Below are 17,213 nucleotides of genomic sequence, written 5' to 3' on the forward strand. Positions count from 1 at the left end.
AAGGGGGGCTGAAGGGGAGGGGCAGCCAGAACCCTGGGCTGCTAACCTGGTGACCAAAGATACTGATCCCTAGTATCAAACCAGTGTCATGAGACCCTGTATCACATCGGCTGTCCGCCCAGAAAGTAGCTTCAGAACATGGGGGCGCCTGACCCTGGGCATCCTGTCTTAAGACTTGTGGAGCAGGTGGAGAGGGATTTGAACTAAAGATGTGCAGGCTCCCAGTTCAATGACAGCACCTCTCTGAGCTCCCCCTCTGTGATTGCCTCCAAGAGATGAAGGGCTAAGGGCTTCTGGGGAAGTTTAGCCTCCTGAACCTCAAGGATAGTCCCCATGGATGCCTGGGGGTGGGGATATAAGAACGGGGTTTGAATTTAGGCACTGAATTTCAGTGCCAGTCACATACCTGGCTAGAGGCAGGCACAGTGAGAGTCTGGTTTAAAAAAAAAAAAAAAAAAAAAAAGGCTGGTGGGTGGAGCCCTGAGGCCAGAAGCATTGCTGTCAACACCTCTGGGGTCGGGGGTGGGACTAAGGGGTCAGAGATCTAGGCCAGGCAACCCCTGGCAAATTTTCTAGGATTCTGTGGACACTTCTCTGAGAAGGGAGCAGGTGCAATGAGCATCTGGCTGCGACTCACTTTTTTACTGTTGCTGCCGCAAGCCTTGGGGCAGCCCTCATGGCCTGCTGCAGCAGCCCTGGCCCTGCGCTGGCTCCTGGGAGACTGGATCTTCTGTGTGCTGCTTGGCCTGGCCATGCTGGCACAGCCCTGGCTCTACATCTGGGTGCCCCACTGGCTGAGTCTGGCAGCTGCGGCGCTCACGCTGGCTCTGCTGCCTCCACAGCCACCCCCAGGGCTGCGCTGGCTGCCTGCGGATATGGCCTATATCCTCAAGATCCTTCACCTGGGCCTGGTGGTCAGATCGCGCATGAGACGCCACCCGCCTGACACCTTTGTGGATACCTTCGAGCGACGAGCACGAGCACAGCCGGGCCACACACCCTTGGTGTGGAAGGGGCCAGGGGGCCGCTCAGTCACCTTCAGGGAGCTGGACGAGAGGGCATGCCAGGCAGTGTGGGCCCTGAAGGCCGAGCTGGGCGGCCTCACAGACTTGCTTGGCGGGGAGTCGGCTGCCCTCCTGGTGCTGGAGTCCCAGACCATTCCAGCCTTGGGTTTGTGGCTGGGGCTGGCCAAGCTGGGCTGCCCAGTTGCTTGGATCAATCCGCATGGCCGGGGAGCACCCCTGTTGCACTCCGTGCTGAGCTCTGGGGCTCGGCTGCTGGTGGTGGACCCAGGTGAGGACCCCAGAGGCTAGCAGAGGACGGAGGGTAAGGTAGCAGGGGACATACATGGAGGACTGCTGTTCAGAGGGTCCTGATGAGGGAGCTGGGCAAGGAGCTCCTTGCTTCCTACCTACCCTCACAGGCAATTAGAGTCAAAACTTAATTGCTAAAAAGTAATTTTGGGGTTACCAGAGGTTATTTTTTAAAAGATTTATTTATGTTTGTTTGTTTATTTATTTTAGGGGTGCCATGGTGGCTCAGTTGGTTAAGCCTCTGCCTTCGGCTCAGGTCATGATCCCAGAGTCCTGGGACTGAGCCCCGCATTGGGCTCTCTGCTCAGAGAGCCTGTTTCACCCTCTGCCCCTCCCCTGCCTCCCCCTGCCTGTGCTCTGCCAAATAAATCTTTTTTAAAAAAGATTTATTTATTTTAGAAAGAGTGAATGGGGGAGGGGCAGAGGAAGACGGAGAGAGAATCCTTGAGCTGACTCCCTGCTGAGCGCAGAGCCCCATGCAGTGCTGTCATGTTCCAATCCAAGGACACTGAGACCATGACCTGAGCTGGCTCAGTATAACCGCCTGAGACCCCCGGGTGCCGTGTTTTTGCCAACAAATACTAATTATGGGGCTCTTTACAGAAGAATGTCTAAGTTTTTCTCTGCCAGCTGCTTCCCGTTTTGCTTGCAGTAGGCTCTTCTCCCCTATACTTGGGTCTCAGGTCTCACCCCTCCTGACCTCATCTATGGGCTTTTCCCCAATTTCTCTTCTGACCCATCCCTGCAGAACTCCGGGAGAACCTGGAAGAGGTCCTTCCCAAGCTGCAGGCAGAGAACATCCGATGCTTCTACCTCAGCCAGTCCTCCCCAACACCAGGAGTGGGGGCCCTGGGGGCTGCTCTCGATGTTGCACCCACCGACCCGGTGCCCACTGACCTACGTGCTTGGATCACACCACAAAGTCCTGCCCTGTTTATCTACACCTCTGGGACCACTGGTGAGGGTGCCCAGCAACCCTAGCCCTGACCTCTGAACCCTAACACTGCCCTAACCCCAAGCTGGACATGTGCCTCAAACTTGACCTCTGAAACCCATCCTACCCTTTGATTGTGACACCTGGCCTGAACTCTGATCCCCAATGTGTTTTGACTGGTCAGTGCCAGAATCCTGCCTCTGCCCAGTAAACAGCCACTGAAACCCTAACCAAGCTTTGGAATTTACCCTCTGAGCCCCAAATCCAATTTTTTTTCCCCTGAGCCCACCCAGAAATTCCCATACTTGACCACTAAGAGCCTCAAGCCCCTCACTGCAGACCTGACCACGGTGACCCACTTCTACCGGCTGTCCTCTCACCACCCACCCTGCCCACTCCATTCCCAAGGGCTCCCAAAGCCGGCCATTGTCACACATGCGCGACTGCTGCAGATGTGCAAGATGCTGTCTCTGGCTGGGATCACAGCTGATGACGTGGTCTACACCGTCTTGCCTCTGTACCACGTGATGGGGTTTATCCTTGGGGTCCTCGGCTGCCTGGAGCTCGGTAAGCCCTTTTCTGAAGACCCCTCCAATCCATGGGACCTCCAGACTCAATGTCAGGGTGGTACTTTCAGGGTAACAAGGCCCTACACGTTACCCAGCACCGAAGTTTTACTCTTGACAAGGGACACACAGCAGCAGGCCCCAAGGCTACTTGAGCAGAGACTTGGTCACTTAGACAGTCCCTAATGGTTTTGCTGTTGTCAGAAGGAGACAGGCTGGTATGAGTGTTGAGATCGTCAGTGACGGTTAGGTGTGCACCAAGCATTCCACTGGGCTTTCTTCCTGGACACCTGACAAGCAATTCTGACTGGGAACTCTCCAGTGTTTTCTTTCTGAGTTTTTATTTAAAAAAGTTTTGAAACACGTACAAATTTCTAAATATTTCTACGTAAATCCTCATGTGCCCACCACCCAGCTTCAGCTACCACCAGTACTTTGCTTTCAAACATACACAGTAAAAGTAGAGAAGAGTTTGATGTCTCACATATCTTCACCCACCCTTGACAATTGTTAACATGTTGCCAATTTTTCTTCATGTTTTCCTCTATTTCTCAATTATTTTATAACAAATCCTAGACACTGTATCTTTTTGTTTGTAAGTTTTCAGTATGTATCTCTAACATATAAGGACTTAAGAACTGTCACCATAGTGATATCACACCTGACAAAATTAACAGTAACTCTAATATCATCTGATGCACAGCACAGGTCACGTTCAGATTCCCCCAATGACACGTCTGTGTTACAGCTGAAGTCCCCTCACTGCAGCTGTTTGTTTGGCTTTGCTCCTCTTTCTCCTGCATTTCTGGTCAGACTGGAAACTTCCTCTAGAGATGTTAGATTGAAGTCAGTTATTGATGGCAAGAACCTTGGTGGAATCCCCTGTACTTCCTAAATCATTACACTGAAGGCAGCTCGTAACTGTTACCCTACCTTAGAGAGGCTGAGATGAACTGGGGAGCTGTTACGGGTGTTATCTGTGTATGTATGTATGTATAGCTGACACAGTTACATTAGCTTCAGGTGCACAATGTAGCAATTAGAGAAATCTATACTGCGGGGGAGGGCTTTAATTGGAAAACTCCCCATCAACCTTCCCCCTGTGGTTTTTCCAGCTCTTGAAGACCTTTCCTGAATCAGGCATTTCATTACAGGTTGCAGAGTTGTCACTTTCAAGACCAGCATCCATTTTCACACAGAAGGCACTATATTTTACCTCCCTGCCAAAAATACAGCCACACTTGCTACCTTCCCAGGCACACGAGCAGTTGTCCCTTTGGGTGCCAGGATGATAACATTTAGCTCGCAGGGTTTTGTTGAGGATTAGGGTTGAGGTAGGGAGTGCCTTCCACAAAGCCAGCTGCAGAGGAGGTGAGCAGCTAAGAAAGGATCACCTTCCTGGAGTGATAAGTAGTGGCCTGTAAAATTTATTAATCCATGTGTCCATCCTCCGAAACATCCTTCCACCATCTACTAACGCATCCATCTAACGTACCTCCTCACCCAACACCCATCCATCTGTGCCACCACCTATCCATCTGCCCACCCATCCCCCCACCTATCTGTCTGCCCAGCTAGACATTCATAAAACATTTATCATAATCAATGATTAACATTCATAGCCCTTATTTTGCAGTGCTCACTTTGTACCAAGTATTGAGCTTAGTATGCATCCTGAAGACAGAATTCAAACCCATGTCCACCTACGCTCTTCTCATGTAGGCAGTCCTTGCTGGGTCAGGGACACACAGTTGAGCTCCAAATCCTGTGCTTCAGAGGGCCACAGTTAGGTAACCAAAGCAGCTTATCACAGTGGCATGGAAGCATGACCTAAAACCCTTTCCTCTCCCTGCTCAGGAGCAACCTGTGTCCTGGCCCCCAAGTTCTCTGCTTCCCGCTTCTGGGATGACTGTTGCCAGCACAGTGTGACTGTGATCCTGTATGTTGGCGAGGTCCTGCGGTACCTGTGTAACACTCCACAGGTGAGGGGCTGAGATTAGGGCTCCATGGCGAACACCTCAGGTGTGATCCTAGATGTCATCTCAGGTTTCAGAGAGATTCAGGTACAGGACTCAAGCAAGATCCCTTAGGTAAAACACCTCAGGCAACAGCCACAGATAATGCAGCCCACACCATCATAGCTCCTGTGATGGTCAGCAGTGCTGCTTTGGGCAGGTGACTTCACCTCTCTCAGCCTCAGTGTCCTCATTTGGAAATCGAGGATAGTAACTCAAAGGGGGTATTTGTGAGAATAAAACACATATAAAGTGCCTAGAACAAAGGATGGCTCGGGGTAAACTCACTAGATGTAAACTTACACAGCAATAAAATATGGATCCCAGGTAAAATGCTTCAGATAACTACCTCCAGGTAAGGCCCCCAGGTGTCTCCCTGCAAGTCACTCCCTGATTTACCTCCAGGTAAGGGCTCCTAAGTAAACCCTCCAGGTAACCTCTCTCCAGGTAAAAGTTCCAGGTACTACCCCTATATAAGATCCCAGATATTTCCCCTAGGTAAGCCCTGGATAAGCCTTCCAGTCACCCCTAGGTAAGCCTTTTAGGTAACTTCCCCCCCAAGGGAACCTCTGCAGATAACCCTCCAAGTACAGACTCCACATAACTACTCTCAAGTAAGAACCTTTGGTAGACTACTAGGTATAGATGCCCCTGCCCCCATCACCTCCCAGGTAAGTCCTCAGGTAAGGACCAAGAGATAGCCTTCATAGGTAAGGGTCCTAGGGCACACTCCTCTTCACCCTTCTTGGGATGTCCCCACAGCGACCAGAAGACCGGACACATACAGTCCGCTTGGCAATGGGCAATGGACTCCGGGCAGATGTGTGGAGGTCCTTCCAGCAGCGCTTTGGCCCCATTCGGATCTTGGAAAGCTATGGCTCCACGGAAGGCAACATTGGCTTCGTCAACTATCCAGGGCGCTGTGGGGCCCTGGGCAAGATGAGCTGCTTGCTTCGAGTGAGTGGGTTGGGTGGGACAGGGGCCCTGATGGAGGCTGAGCCCACAGGACCTCTACTGACACTTCCCCACCCCCCGACTCAGATGCTGTCCCCCTTTGAGCTTGTACAGTTCGACACCGAGGCCGAAGAGCCTGTCAGGGACAATCGGGGATTCTGTGTCCCTGTGAGGCCAGGTACGTTCCCTGGGTGTGGGAAGGGCGGGGGCCATCTGCTCCTTGGCTGGAACAAGCTTTGAGGTCAGTGCCCAGTGGTGGTGTCTGCTGCCCTCACCTGTGTGACCACTGCTTGGGCCCTCTGCCTCTCAGCTACTCAGCTCTGCCTGACTCCTCTGCCTCAATCCCTTGCTCTGCTGGGTCTCTGAGGGTTCATCTGTGGAAGTCATGTCCTCCCAGGCATCAGTCTCTGGTCCAGTACCTTCTCCTAGGGTCTTCTCTCCTGGTGCCATGCGTGGTCTTGGCCATATCTTTCTTACTACCGCCGTCTGTCTCTGTCCCTTGTCCTTCCCTTGTTATCCTATTTCTAGTGAGCTCCCCAATATCTCCTGTCTCCCCCCCAACTTTCTCTCCAGGTCTCCCTCTGTCTCCTCTTTGGCAGGCTCTCGGGGATGAAGAGTCTACCACAGCTGGGAACCTCCGGCCGGGGGCTGGTGGGCTGTGCGGTTCCTGGCCAGGGATAAGGCCCTAATTCCAACTCCTACCCCCAGGGGAAGCGGGGCTTCTGCTGACCCAGGTCTCGGGCCACCAACCTTTCGTGGGCTACCGCGGGGCGCGAGAGCTGTCGGAACGCAAGCTGGTGCGGGATGTGCGACGCAGGGGCGACGTCTACTTCAACACCGGTGACGTGCTGGCCATGGACGAAGAAGGCTTCCTTTACTTTCGCGACCGCCTTGGAGACACTTTCCGGTCAGGGTCTCGGACGGGACTGTGAGGGCGGGTGGCCAGGACTTCCGGGTCCTTTGGAAGAGCCAGGCTGAGAGGGCGGGACTTCCGGGCCCGAGGGGCGTGGCTCCCGATCCCCCCGAGGGGCGTGACTCCCGACCCCCCTCTCCTTGAGGGGCGTGTCTCCCCGATTCTCGAGGGGCGTGTCTCCCCGATCCCGAGGGGCGCGGAGCTGGGCAGAACCAGCTCCCGGATGCCGCAGGAGGAGGGGCTTGGTGGGCAAGAGGGCGCCTCGGCTTTGCCAGGGCTGCTGTCTCTAGCACTGGTCCAACCCCACAGATGGAAAGGGGAGAACGTGTCCACGCGGGAGGTGGAGAGCGTTCTGTCACTCGTGGACTTCCTGCAGGAGGTGAACGTCTACGGCGTGTCGGTGCCAGGTGCGGAGGGCTTGTCTCCTTTTAAACCGCCAACAGCTTTGTGGGCGGAGGGGTGTTATCCAGAGTTCACGGGGTGAGGGGGAGCTGCTGGAGCAGAGCCAGTGAGCAGAGAAGGGCCACGTGAGATGGTCAGCCATGGGCGCAATGAGGTGGGTGACCCCGGAATGACTGGTGTGTTCCCCAGGTTGTGAGGGCAAGGTGGGCATGGCTGCTGTGCGGCTGGTTCCCGGCCAGACCTTCGATGGTGAGAGGATGTACCAGCATGTCCACACTTGGCTCCCTGCCTATGCTGCACCCCATTTCATCCGTATCCAGGTGAGCTCTGGGTGGCAGAAGCAGGTGGAGGGGAGGTCTCCGCCGGGCGCTCACAGTCGGGTTATGCTTACTGCCCCTGCAGGACACCCTGGCGATCACAAGCACATTCAAACTGGTGAAAACCCGTTTGGCACGCGAGGGCTTCAATGTAGGCATCATTGCTGACCCCTTGTTCGTGTTGGACAACCAGGCCAAGGCCTTCCGGCCCCTGACGCCAGACATGTACCAGGCTGTGTGCAATGGAACCTGGAGACTCTGATCATTTAGCCAATCCAGAGGACCTCTGAAGTGGTAGTGCCCAGTGCTGACTACCACTCCCATTTGCAGGGTCACCTCCCCCCACCCAAACCTGCTGAGGGTCATCATGAATCCTAGCCTGGCCAGAGAGTGAGATGATGCTAGGCCCAGTAGCAGAGTGAGAATGAACTTGGATGTGTACACAGATGTCTACTACAGATGTAGGGGCCAAGGGCAGGTGGGCCACGTCGGCAAAAAGGTTATTTTGTGTTAAAAGCAATAAAAAACTAGGAGATTCAGGGGTGCCTGGGTGCAGTGGGTTAAAGCCTCTGCCTTCATCTCAGGTCATGGTCCTGGGGTCCTGGGATCGAGCCCCTCATCCGGCTCTCTGCTCAGCAGCTAGCCTGCTTTCCGCACCGCCTCCCACACCGCCTGCCTCTCTGCCTACTTGTGATCTCTGTCAAGTAAATAAATAAAATCTTGAAAAACAACAACAAAAAAAACCCTAACAGATTCAGAAGCTCTTTATCTCCCCCACAAATAACTACATTGTGACAGGGAACCTAGCAAGGCCTCTTTGATCAAATTCCTGTGTCCTCTTGTTCCTGAATGGTCCAAAGACCACTTGTTTACCAAGTATTTACTCTTTCGTCTTCCTTTAAGTTACATTCTTCCCTACTGAATTCCCGGACCTCTATACCTTTCTCAGTTCAGTATGACATGTATACCTCATTTTGCCTGTCTTTGGAATTTTATGGCTGTATGTATTCCACATACGTACCAATTTAATTTGATTTATTCCTGTTAACATGTCTCATGTCCATCTGATTCTTAGTCAAGCCAGAAAGTCCTGGAACGACAGAAGAAATTCTTCCTCTCCAACAGTGGATGGAGATACAGGCAAGGACTTCAGGGCCTAGTGTACTCCAGAGATCTTACTTCAGGGTTCCCCCCACCTACCATCACCCTGCCATGGACCTTGGCAAGTCTCAGGGAAAACCTCTCTCTAGACAATGCCACCAATGTGGGAGGAGCCAGCAGCCTCAGAGTCATTCCAGGGTTAAGACATAAGACTCACTCTAACTGTAGATCTTTTTGTGGCCTCTGATGGGCTGACTCCAGGCTGGCAGATGTGGTATGGTCTGGAGGGTTTAAGAAGTGCTATCATGGTGATACGACAATGACATCGGGCCAAGCCCAGAAGGATGAGCAACAAGTAACTGGGGAAAGAGTGTCCTTGGCAGAGTGCACCTGCAAAAGCCCTGACGCAAGTCCTGCGGGGAGGGGTGTGGAGCAGATCAAGCCCTCTAGAAGATGAAATCAATGTCCTAGGGTCCAAAAGAGCCTGCTGGGCACTGTGTGTACTGTAGGCAGGATCATGTTTTTGCTGGTTTCAGAAAAGTGTAGTACACACTATCTCAGGGGCTTTAAATGTTAGTTGATCATTACCTAACTACATAGTCTGTGGGCCAAGGAAAAGTGAGTGCCAAAGCCTTGGGAAGTATAGTCCTCAATGTCTCAAGAACCAAAAATGCTTCCTTGGGAATTAGGATAAATACAGATAGGAATTTCAGGGCACTGAACCCCTGGGAAGTAAAATCCACCCCATGTCAAGGGCTTTAGGTGCTGCCTAAATGTGGATATGGGAGGAGGGGAGATCTGCAGGGTGTGTTTAGTGCTGGGGAAGGGGACAGGCATAGCTGACGACACTGCACGGCGGGACAAGATGGGTGTGGCCTTCACTGCGTGGGAAGCAGGATGGAGCACATACACATGGCCAGACACTTGTTCAGATAGTGTTGATATTGCCGAGACCCTGGAAAACATAGGTCTCCTGTGAAAGTGCACTGCCTCCTTGAGCACCCATGTGCCATTAGGAAAGGGTTCTACCCTTAGGCATCTGCCATTGTGGGAGGAGGCTGTGGCCTGTGCGGACCCCAGAAAAGCCCCTGCTTCCCCAAAAGATGATGCCAAGCTCTGTCCCTCCCTTCCATTTGTGTCTGAGTCAGCAGCATTGGCGTAGCGGTCACCTGTTTGTGAGCATCGCTGTGGGCACAGTACTTCACCACATGCACAGCTGGTGTAAGTGTCCACACTGCTGCCGGTGGGTGTACCAGCGAGTGCCCAGGCAGGAGGCAGAAGCCGTACAGTAATTTGAACAGGGTAGATTTGATACATAAAGCTATTAATTACAGGGGCACGTGCGTGGCTCAGACTGTTGATATTAGCTCAGGTCATGGTCTTAGGGCTGTGTGATAGAGCCCCACATCTGACTTTGTGCTCAGCCAAAAAGATTTAGAAATAGTTTTTTTTTAATTAACTATAAGGATGCCTGGGTGGCTCAGTGAGTTAAGCATCTGCCTTTGGCTCTGGTCATGATCCCAGGGTCCTGGGATCGAGTTCCACATCAGGCTCCCTGCTCAGCGGGGAGCCTGCTTCTCCCTCTGCCTGCTGCTCCCCCTGCTTGTGTGCTCTCTAACAAATAAAATCTTAAAAATAAGTTATACAGTTATTAACTATAACAGAGAACTAACTTAAAATTCTTCAGCTGAGAGAATGCCCAATGTAAGAATAAATTTTCGAGTGGGAGCCCTCTCCTCAAGGTTGGAGTTCAGACGTTGTTGGGGAAGATGTGTTTGCAACACACCAGGAGGCAGAGAGATTCTCTGGGTTGCCCAAGCCAAGCCAAAAACACCTTGATATGGTGGTGGGCCAAAGCGATAAGCAGGCATGCAGATGACTTAAGGTGCCACTGCAGGTACAAGGCCTACAGCATGAGGTATCTGCTGGGAGAGGCACCGGGAAGCCGCTTGCTAGCAGGGTACCTTGGGGTGCATGATATCCATATCAGAAGGGCTGTGGTGAGGTGGCGACTGGGCCAGGCCAAGGCTCTGAGCTTGCCAAAAGAAGGCCTGCTTTGGGCAGAGTCTCCACATGTACCACTGCTGTGGTGGCAGGAAGAAGAGAAATAACTTGTGGTTCTCTCCAGTGCCCTCTACGACTGACCAAGCTCAACAACGTGCTGACTGTGGAGGAGAACGGGCTGCAGGGCCCAGCCCACCAGAGCGGACAGGCACCAGTATGAAGCAGAGAGGCGATACGCTGGTAACTGCAGTGGGCTTGGGCTGTTTTCTGATCTTTTTGCTTTCACAGATAGTTGCTCTGTTTCTGTACCTGTCTTTTGGTGCTCATAAGCATTCATATATTTTTTTTAAAGATTGTATTTATTTGTGTGAGAGACAAAGAGATGGGGTGAGCGGGAGGAGGAGCAGAGGGAGAAGGACAAGCAGACTCTGTGCTGGGCAAGGAGCCAGACTCGGGGCTCGACCTCACAACCCTGAGATCATGACCTGAGCCAAAACAAGAATTCATTTGTGGGGTGCATAGCCAGGAGTGGAATTGCTGAGTAAGAGTATACATAGGTTCAGCTGTAATACATACAGGCAAGTTTTCCAAAGTCATTATTTGTTTTTTTTCAATTCTTATTAATACTTTTATTGAAAAATACAATCACCATTTTATTTCATACCCCATTCATCCCTGGATGCAGGCCAGTTTTGTATTTTTGGCCACAAGGAGCACTAAACCCGTTAACAATACGTGGTTGCATTACATTTTCTGTGTGCTACTTTAAAAACTGCCACAAATTTAGTGGCTTAAAACAACATCCATTGATTAGCTCACCGTTCTGCAGCTCAGAAGTCTGGGAGGCACTGGCGGGGTTGTCTGCTCAGAGTATCACAAAGCTGAAATACAACAGCTGGGGAGGCTCTTATCTGAAGACCTTGGAGTTATCTACTTCCACACCCATTCAAGTTGTTGGCAGACTGCAAAGCCTTGTGGTGGTAGAACTGAGGTCTCTATTTCTTTGTCAACTGTCAGCAAGGGTTTGTTCTGACCTTCCAGAGGTCACAGTGGGACTCCCTCTATCTTACAAGCCAGCAGTGGTGAGTCAAATCCTTCTCAGGCTTCCGATTTTTTTTTTTTTTAAGATTTTATGTCATTTATTTGAGATGGTGGTGAGGGGGGCAAGGTGGAGAGTGGCAGAGGGAGAAGCAGACTCCACTGAGCAGAGAGGCCAATGCAGGACTCCATCCCAGGACCCTGGGATCATGACCAGAGCCAAACGCAGATGTTTAACTAATTGAGCCACCCAGGTACCTCATGCTTCGAGTCCTTTGGACTTCCTTTTCTGTCACCAGCCAGAGAAAACTCCATGCTTTAAAAGGGTTCACGTGGGGTAACTAAGCCTGGGTGGCTTAGTCGTTCAGTGGCACTGCCAATATTCTGACCCGTGGAAAGCAGAGATCAGGATTCTTACACAGAAACTTTCCATTATGAAAGTGAAATTTCTAAAAAATCTCAAACGTGGATGGGCACTAGTTTTCTATCTGCCTGCAAACAGAGGCAAGGAATATTCTCCTGGGCTGTCTGCACCTTCCACACCAAGACATGGGGCCCGGAAGCTTCAGGAAGGGTGGAAAGGGGCAGTTTCTGAGTAGCCACCTGGGGCCACTGAGGTCCCAGGGGTAGGGGGAGTCCTTGGCCTGTCAGCCTGCATTGGGTCACAGCTGGGGTCTCAGAGCCGGGAAGTCACCAGGCTTAGGCAGCAGATTCTAACTCGGGCCTCACGGGGTGGTGGAAGGAGGAGCAGCTTCTTTCTACTTACGCCCAGGTGGCTGTTTGGGGGAGACTGAACTGGGACAGGGGAACCTCCTGGGAACTCTGATTCACCAGTGTCCTCTGCTGCCCCCAAGAATCATAGAGGCTGAGCAGCCCCGGGGAAGGCTGGAACCAGAGTGCCGGGAACTGTGTCCAGGCCCTGGAAGCTCCCAAGCCCGCAGGATGAGGACACCTTCTCGGGCCCTTCATGGGGCTTCGGGTCGGTGGCTCTTCCTATGGATGACCAGTTGGGACTTCCAATCAAAGCCACGGCCGCAATCCCCACAGAGGTGGCGCCGCTGGCCCACGTGGCCCTTGCGGTGGATGACCAGCTGTGACTTCCAGCTGAAGCTGCGCCCACAGTCCTCACACACATAGCTCCGAGGGCCTGGGAGCATGCGCCGGGGGGGCCGGGGTGTGCCCAGCTCCCGGGAACCCAGAGGCAGTTTCTGAGCACCCCCGATGCCCAGGGCCTGTGGACCCTGCCCTTCCGCATGGGTCCGGTGGTGGATGACGAAGACTGATTTCCAGTCAAAGCCTCGGCCACACAGCTCACAGGTATAAGGCTTCCTTCGCAGGGCACCGGCCTCCAGCCCTGTTCCCAGCATTGCCCTGGCAGACACAGAGGCCCCAGACGGGCCCTCCCAGGTGACAGATCCTGGGCCCTGGGGTGGCTGGGCCTCTGGGCACTGGGGTGGACCCTCGCAGTGGCTCTCACTTTCATCTCCTGGGGGAAGGAGAGGTGGCAGTCCCAGTAGCCCAGTACCCTTGACATTGGCCCACCCTCTCCCATCAGGTGTGTGGGGGTGGACAAGCTCCCACCCCAGCAGAGAACAGATGGTTCGGGTCACATGGAGAAGAACTCACCCGGGTGGAGGCTTCTTCGACCCTCTGTCCCGGTACGCAGTGCCCCAGGCTCCAACTCCACCCGTGCCTCCGGCTGGGGGGCTGGTATTCCTGCTGGGGTGAGGGACAGTCAGGTAGCAGTCATGGCCTAGGGGTGGGTGAGGGCTCTTACATATTGGCGGGGGTGGGGGCCCTGGTGGGTGACAAGGTGCCCTCAGGTAATGAGCAGGAACTCAGGTAAGCGCTGGGAGATGTACACAGGACAGGGCTGGGCAGAGTGCCCTATGGTTAGGGCTATGCAGATACTGAAGGAGGGGTGATGGCTGCTCCTCACCCAGGGAGACCACCGTGCCATACTTCTCCAGCATTGCGTCCCAGTACAGTTCCTTCTGTGACGGGTCCAGTAGCCCCCACTCCTCCTGTGGGGATACGGCCCATTACCCTTGGTACCTGTCCACCCCCCAACCTCTGCCTCGCCTGCAGTGCACTCTGCCCATGTCCCCTGGTCATGACCTTACTCATTACCTGAAGTAGCGGGCAGGCTACCTAAGGCTCTTTTGCTCGCTAAGGGTGAAGCTGAAAAGGGTGTGTGAAGGTTGGGAAATAGGGCAGAGAGGAGCTGTCCTTCAGCTCACTGGGGGGATGCTGCTAGCACCTGTTCCCCTCAGAAGCCCCATTCCATACTCTAGCCAAAGAGAGTAAAGCTGAGAACCCCTTAATGGGTTCTGGAAGAAGCTGAGGTGGGCACAGATATGACTGTCCCCACCTCCGTGCCTTGAACAGTGTGCTGCATTGAGAACAAAAGGCCTGGGGACCCAAGGGAATCCAGCCACCTCTCCCCAAGCCTCTGATTACAAAAGTAACATAGATCCTCTTTGGGGGAGCTGCTGAGGGCCGTCAGCATTCCTAGATGTGGGTGCCTAGCTTTGGGGAGGTTTAGAGCGGAGAACTCACATTAGGAAGTGCAGCCAAGCATCTCCGTGCTCAGAGTGGAGTGTGGGTGGGGTGGTGGGCTGTGTCTGGCCTGCTGCCAAAGGGTGAACTCTGGTGGTTGGAGCACAACCGTGTGGTGGACCCTTGTGGACTATACCAGGGCATGCACTCTCTGCCCCTGCTTCTGCTCTCCTTGCCTCCCCAAATCCCCATCTTTGCTGGGGTGGGAAAAGTAATCCTGCCAGGCAAACGCCTGCAGGTCCAGGGACAGGGAGGAGACAGCCCCACGAAGCCACAGCCAGAATGCGGCTGGCTGGAGCTAAGCGGCTTTGGAGGGTGTGGCCTGCCCACCCAGCTTTCGGGCACTGTGCCATCAGACTGTGGAGAGAGCCTGGAGGAACTTTTCAGCCTCCAAGCACATCCCAACCAGCTCTTCCACTGGGAACGCTCCCCAGTGGAGTGGCTTAGGAGCAAAGCTGCTGGGAAAGGACAGGACCCCTGCTGTTTACACTCAGGAACCAAGCAACCAAACTCTCCAGGTAGCAAGGGCCTCCGTGGGACTTCCACGCCTAGCTGGCCGCAGCCCAGGGCTGGCTGGCCAGCCTTCAAAGAAAGCCTCAAGAAAGAGGTGGCTGCAGGTTATTTCCTAGAGGAAAGCCACCTGTTGTGTGGAGGGGGAGGGGAAACCAAAAGGGAAGGCCAAACTGCTGTGTGGTGCTCAGGCTTTCTTGTCAAAGTTCACCATCTTGACCCACGTGCCCATGAGGGTTCAGGCCCCCGAGTACCAGTTTAAGACTGCTAGGTGCTGGGGTGCCTAGGTGGCTCGGTCGTTAAGTGTCTGCCTTCAGCTCAAGTCAAGATCCCAGAGTCATGGGATCGAGACCTGCATTGGGTGAGCTCCCCACTCAGCGGGAAGCTAAGCCTGCTTCTCCCTCTCCCACTCCTCCTGTTCCTGTTCCCTTTCTCACTGTCTCTCTCTCTCTGTCAAATAAATAAATAAAAACCTAAAACGAAAACAAAACAACAAAAAATTTACTTAAAAAAAAAAAGACTGGGGCACCTGGGTGGCTCAGTGGGTTAAAGCCTCTGCCTTCGGCTCGGGTCATGATCCCAGGGTCCTGAGATCGAGCCCCGCATCGGGCTGTCTGCTCCGCAGAGAGCCTGCTTCCTCCTCTCTCTCTGTCTGCCCGCCTCTCTGCCTACTTGTGATCTCTGTCTGTCAAATAAATAAATAAAATCTTTAAAAAAAAACAAAAAAAGACTGCTAAGTGCTTCAAAATCCCTGATTTCTCTGTAAATGAAGAAACCAACCCTTTCAAGTGTCAGTCGCTCTAAACCAGATTCTGTGGCCTAAGGCCCAAATTCTTCCCAATTTTAGAGAGACCACCAGCCTGCCCCTGTCCCTGAGGATCTGCAGAAGGGACCCTGATACCAACTCCATTTCTGGGCAGCAAAGAGCACAAAAGCTGCTAGCCAAGAAGCCTGAAAAACTGGCAAGGCAGAGTGGCCACCAAGGACACGCTCCTCCTTCTGGGTGCCTGTACCTTCCACCTGGGGCTGCTTACCTGAATCCTGGGGGGGTGGAAGGACGCGGAAGCTGGTTCCTGGTGTCCAGGGTGCCCCTCGTGGCACTGGGCTGGAACTGGGGGACTGGAAGATGCTAGGAAATGAGGCAGATGAGGGTCAGGGGCTGGTCATGTGAGCCATAGCAGGTGACCTGGTGTTGGTGCTGCAGCCTTGGCCTTCCTCTGCTAGGAGCCAGGAGGCTACTATGTGTGCCATTCACATGGCAGGCAGCCTGCCAGTCCTTTCCTCCTGCCTCCTGGGGAACCAGCTCTGCAGTCCTTCTGGAGTCCTCATCCCATCTGGGGACATTCACCTTCCTTTCAGGAGCCCCCCAGACCTCGCGCAGCTCCCACTCTCACCCATCTCCTGCCCATCAGCATCTGGCTCCTCCTTCACACGGCAGCTAAGCTGGGCAGACCTCTCCATCTGGGTGTCCTGGGATCCCTCCCGAGAGGTGGCCCCGAGAAGTTCCACTGTCCCTGAAGGGTGGGATCTCCCCAGGGACTCCTCTGTCTTCTGTGCTGCTGGGAACACCACTTGCTTCAGGACACGGGCTGTGATCTGAGGGGGAAGAGGAAAGTCACAAGGGCTCTCATGTGGCTCTGTCCCTCAGAGAAGCCAACGATGGCCACACTCACCCAGCCCAGTAGCTGCCCAGGGTTATGCTGCAGGCCCTCCACCAGGGCTACAGCCTCCTCAGGGCTGCCTGGTCGCTGGCCCCGCACCCAGGCCTGGATCTCGGGGGGCAGTGTGCTCAGAAACTGCTCCAGCACCAGCAGCTCCAGCATCTGCTCCTTGGAGCATGCCTCCGGCCGCAGCCACTGGCGGCACAGCTCTCGAAGCCGGGCCAGGGCCTCACGGGGACCTGCCACCTCCTGGTAGCAGAATCCTCGGAAGCGCAGGCGTGCTGCCTCAGGCTCCTCCAGGATGGCCACAGCGTCCACAGAGGGCAGGCGTGGGGGACCCAGTGGGGATAGCATTGTTGTACTGGGTGTCTTCTTGTAGCCAACAAGAGGGACCTGCAGGAAAGGAGGGGTCAGGGTGCGGGCTAAGAGGCCATGGCAAGGGTAGGGCGGACAGGCCCAGTTCAGGCGGCTGAGGCTGGTTGAGGAAGGGCTCTGGCCCAGGGATGCATGAGGCTGGGAACGCTCGGTGGAGGGAGGGATCACAGAAGCTGGCTGCCGACGGAACTGAAGGCAGAAGGAAGCCTTTCGGCTGGACGCTCTGGAGGCAAGCTGTCCAATGGAGCTTCCAGGAAACTGCAGGAGACGATGAAGAGGAGGCGAAAGGAGTCAACACGATCTCCACGGTCTCACTCAGAAGCTGAGTAAAGTGACAGGCAGGAGGAGGAGGGGCAGGCAGCCAGGGACTGGGTGAGGGAGAGCAGTGACGGTGGAAAGAGGCCGCAGCAGGACACAGGGCCGTGCTGGGCTGTGGCGGAGTGTGTGTCCCCACGATCTCCAGATCTCTGGGACATGGGGACATGCTGACGAAAGTGGGCCCCCCTGCGGGGCCGGCTAGGAGGAGGAGGGACGTCTGCGTCACGGGGCGA

At 54.1% G+C, this 17,213-nt stretch overlaps 2 protein-coding genes across 12 annotated transcripts in view; one reads left to right on the plus strand and one right to left on the minus strand.

Moving 5' to 3' along the window:
* Positions 1–553: 553 nt before the first annotated feature.
* SLC27A5 (solute carrier family 27 member 5) lies at positions 554–8,157 on the plus strand. Its single transcript, XM_082709523.1, has 10 exons — positions 554–1,293; positions 2,062–2,271; positions 2,656–2,814; positions 4,671–4,795; positions 5,591–5,785; positions 5,870–5,960; positions 6,491–6,689; positions 7,005–7,102; positions 7,287–7,417; positions 7,500–8,157. The coding sequence occupies exons 1-10, from the start codon at positions 615–617 to the stop codon at positions 7,674–7,676; spliced, it is 2,064 nt and encodes a 687-aa protein (XP_082565649.1). The 5' UTR covers positions 554–614; the 3' UTR covers positions 7,677–8,157.
* Positions 8,158–11,118: 2,961 nt separating this feature from the next.
* Positions 11,119–17,213, minus strand: part of LOC309852596 (zinc finger protein 446-like) — a 47,744-nt gene continuing 41,649 nt past the window's right edge. For 4 of the 11 annotated variants that reach the window (XM_082709563.1, XM_082709558.1, XM_082709559.1 and 1 more), the window contains 6 exons: positions 16,300–16,680; positions 16,021–16,222; positions 15,661–15,755; positions 13,497–13,581; positions 13,184–13,276; positions 11,119–13,043 (listed from right to left, as the gene is read on the minus strand). In XM_082709563.1, coding sequence (XP_082565689.1) covers positions 12,523–13,043; positions 13,184–13,276; positions 13,497–13,581; positions 15,661–15,755; positions 16,021–16,222; positions 16,300–16,680 — 1,377 coding nt within the window. In that variant the 3' untranslated portion in view covers positions 11,119–12,522. The remainder of the gene's footprint in view (positions 13,044–13,183; positions 13,277–13,496; positions 13,582–15,660; positions 15,756–16,020; positions 16,223–16,299; positions 16,681–17,213) is intronic. The other 7 variants (XM_082709564.1, XM_082709561.1, XM_082709560.1 and 4 more) reach the window with 3 other exon arrangements.

This window comes from Mustela nivalis, assembly GCF_964662115.1.
Source record: "Mustela nivalis genome assembly, chromosome: 18".
NCBI classification, from domain to species: Eukaryota; Metazoa; Chordata; class Mammalia; order Carnivora; family Mustelidae; genus Mustela; species Mustela nivalis.

What these genes read in the sequence shown, in the direction of transcription:
- SLC27A5 (XM_082709523.1), top strand. Translation starts at nt 615, where the DNA reads ATGAGCATCTGGCTGCGACTCACTTTTTTACTGTTGCTGCCGCAAGCC. An exon ending in AGATGAGCTGCTTGCTTCGA is followed by an intron (nt 5,786 to 5,869) that starts GTGAGTGGGTTG and finishes CCCCCGACTCAG; the next exon opens with ATGCTGTCCCCCTTTGAGCT. An exon ending in CGCCTTGGAGACACTTTCCG is followed by an intron (nt 6,690 to 7,004) that starts GTCAGGGTCTCG and finishes CCAACCCCACAG; the next exon opens with ATGGAAAGGGGAGAACGTGT.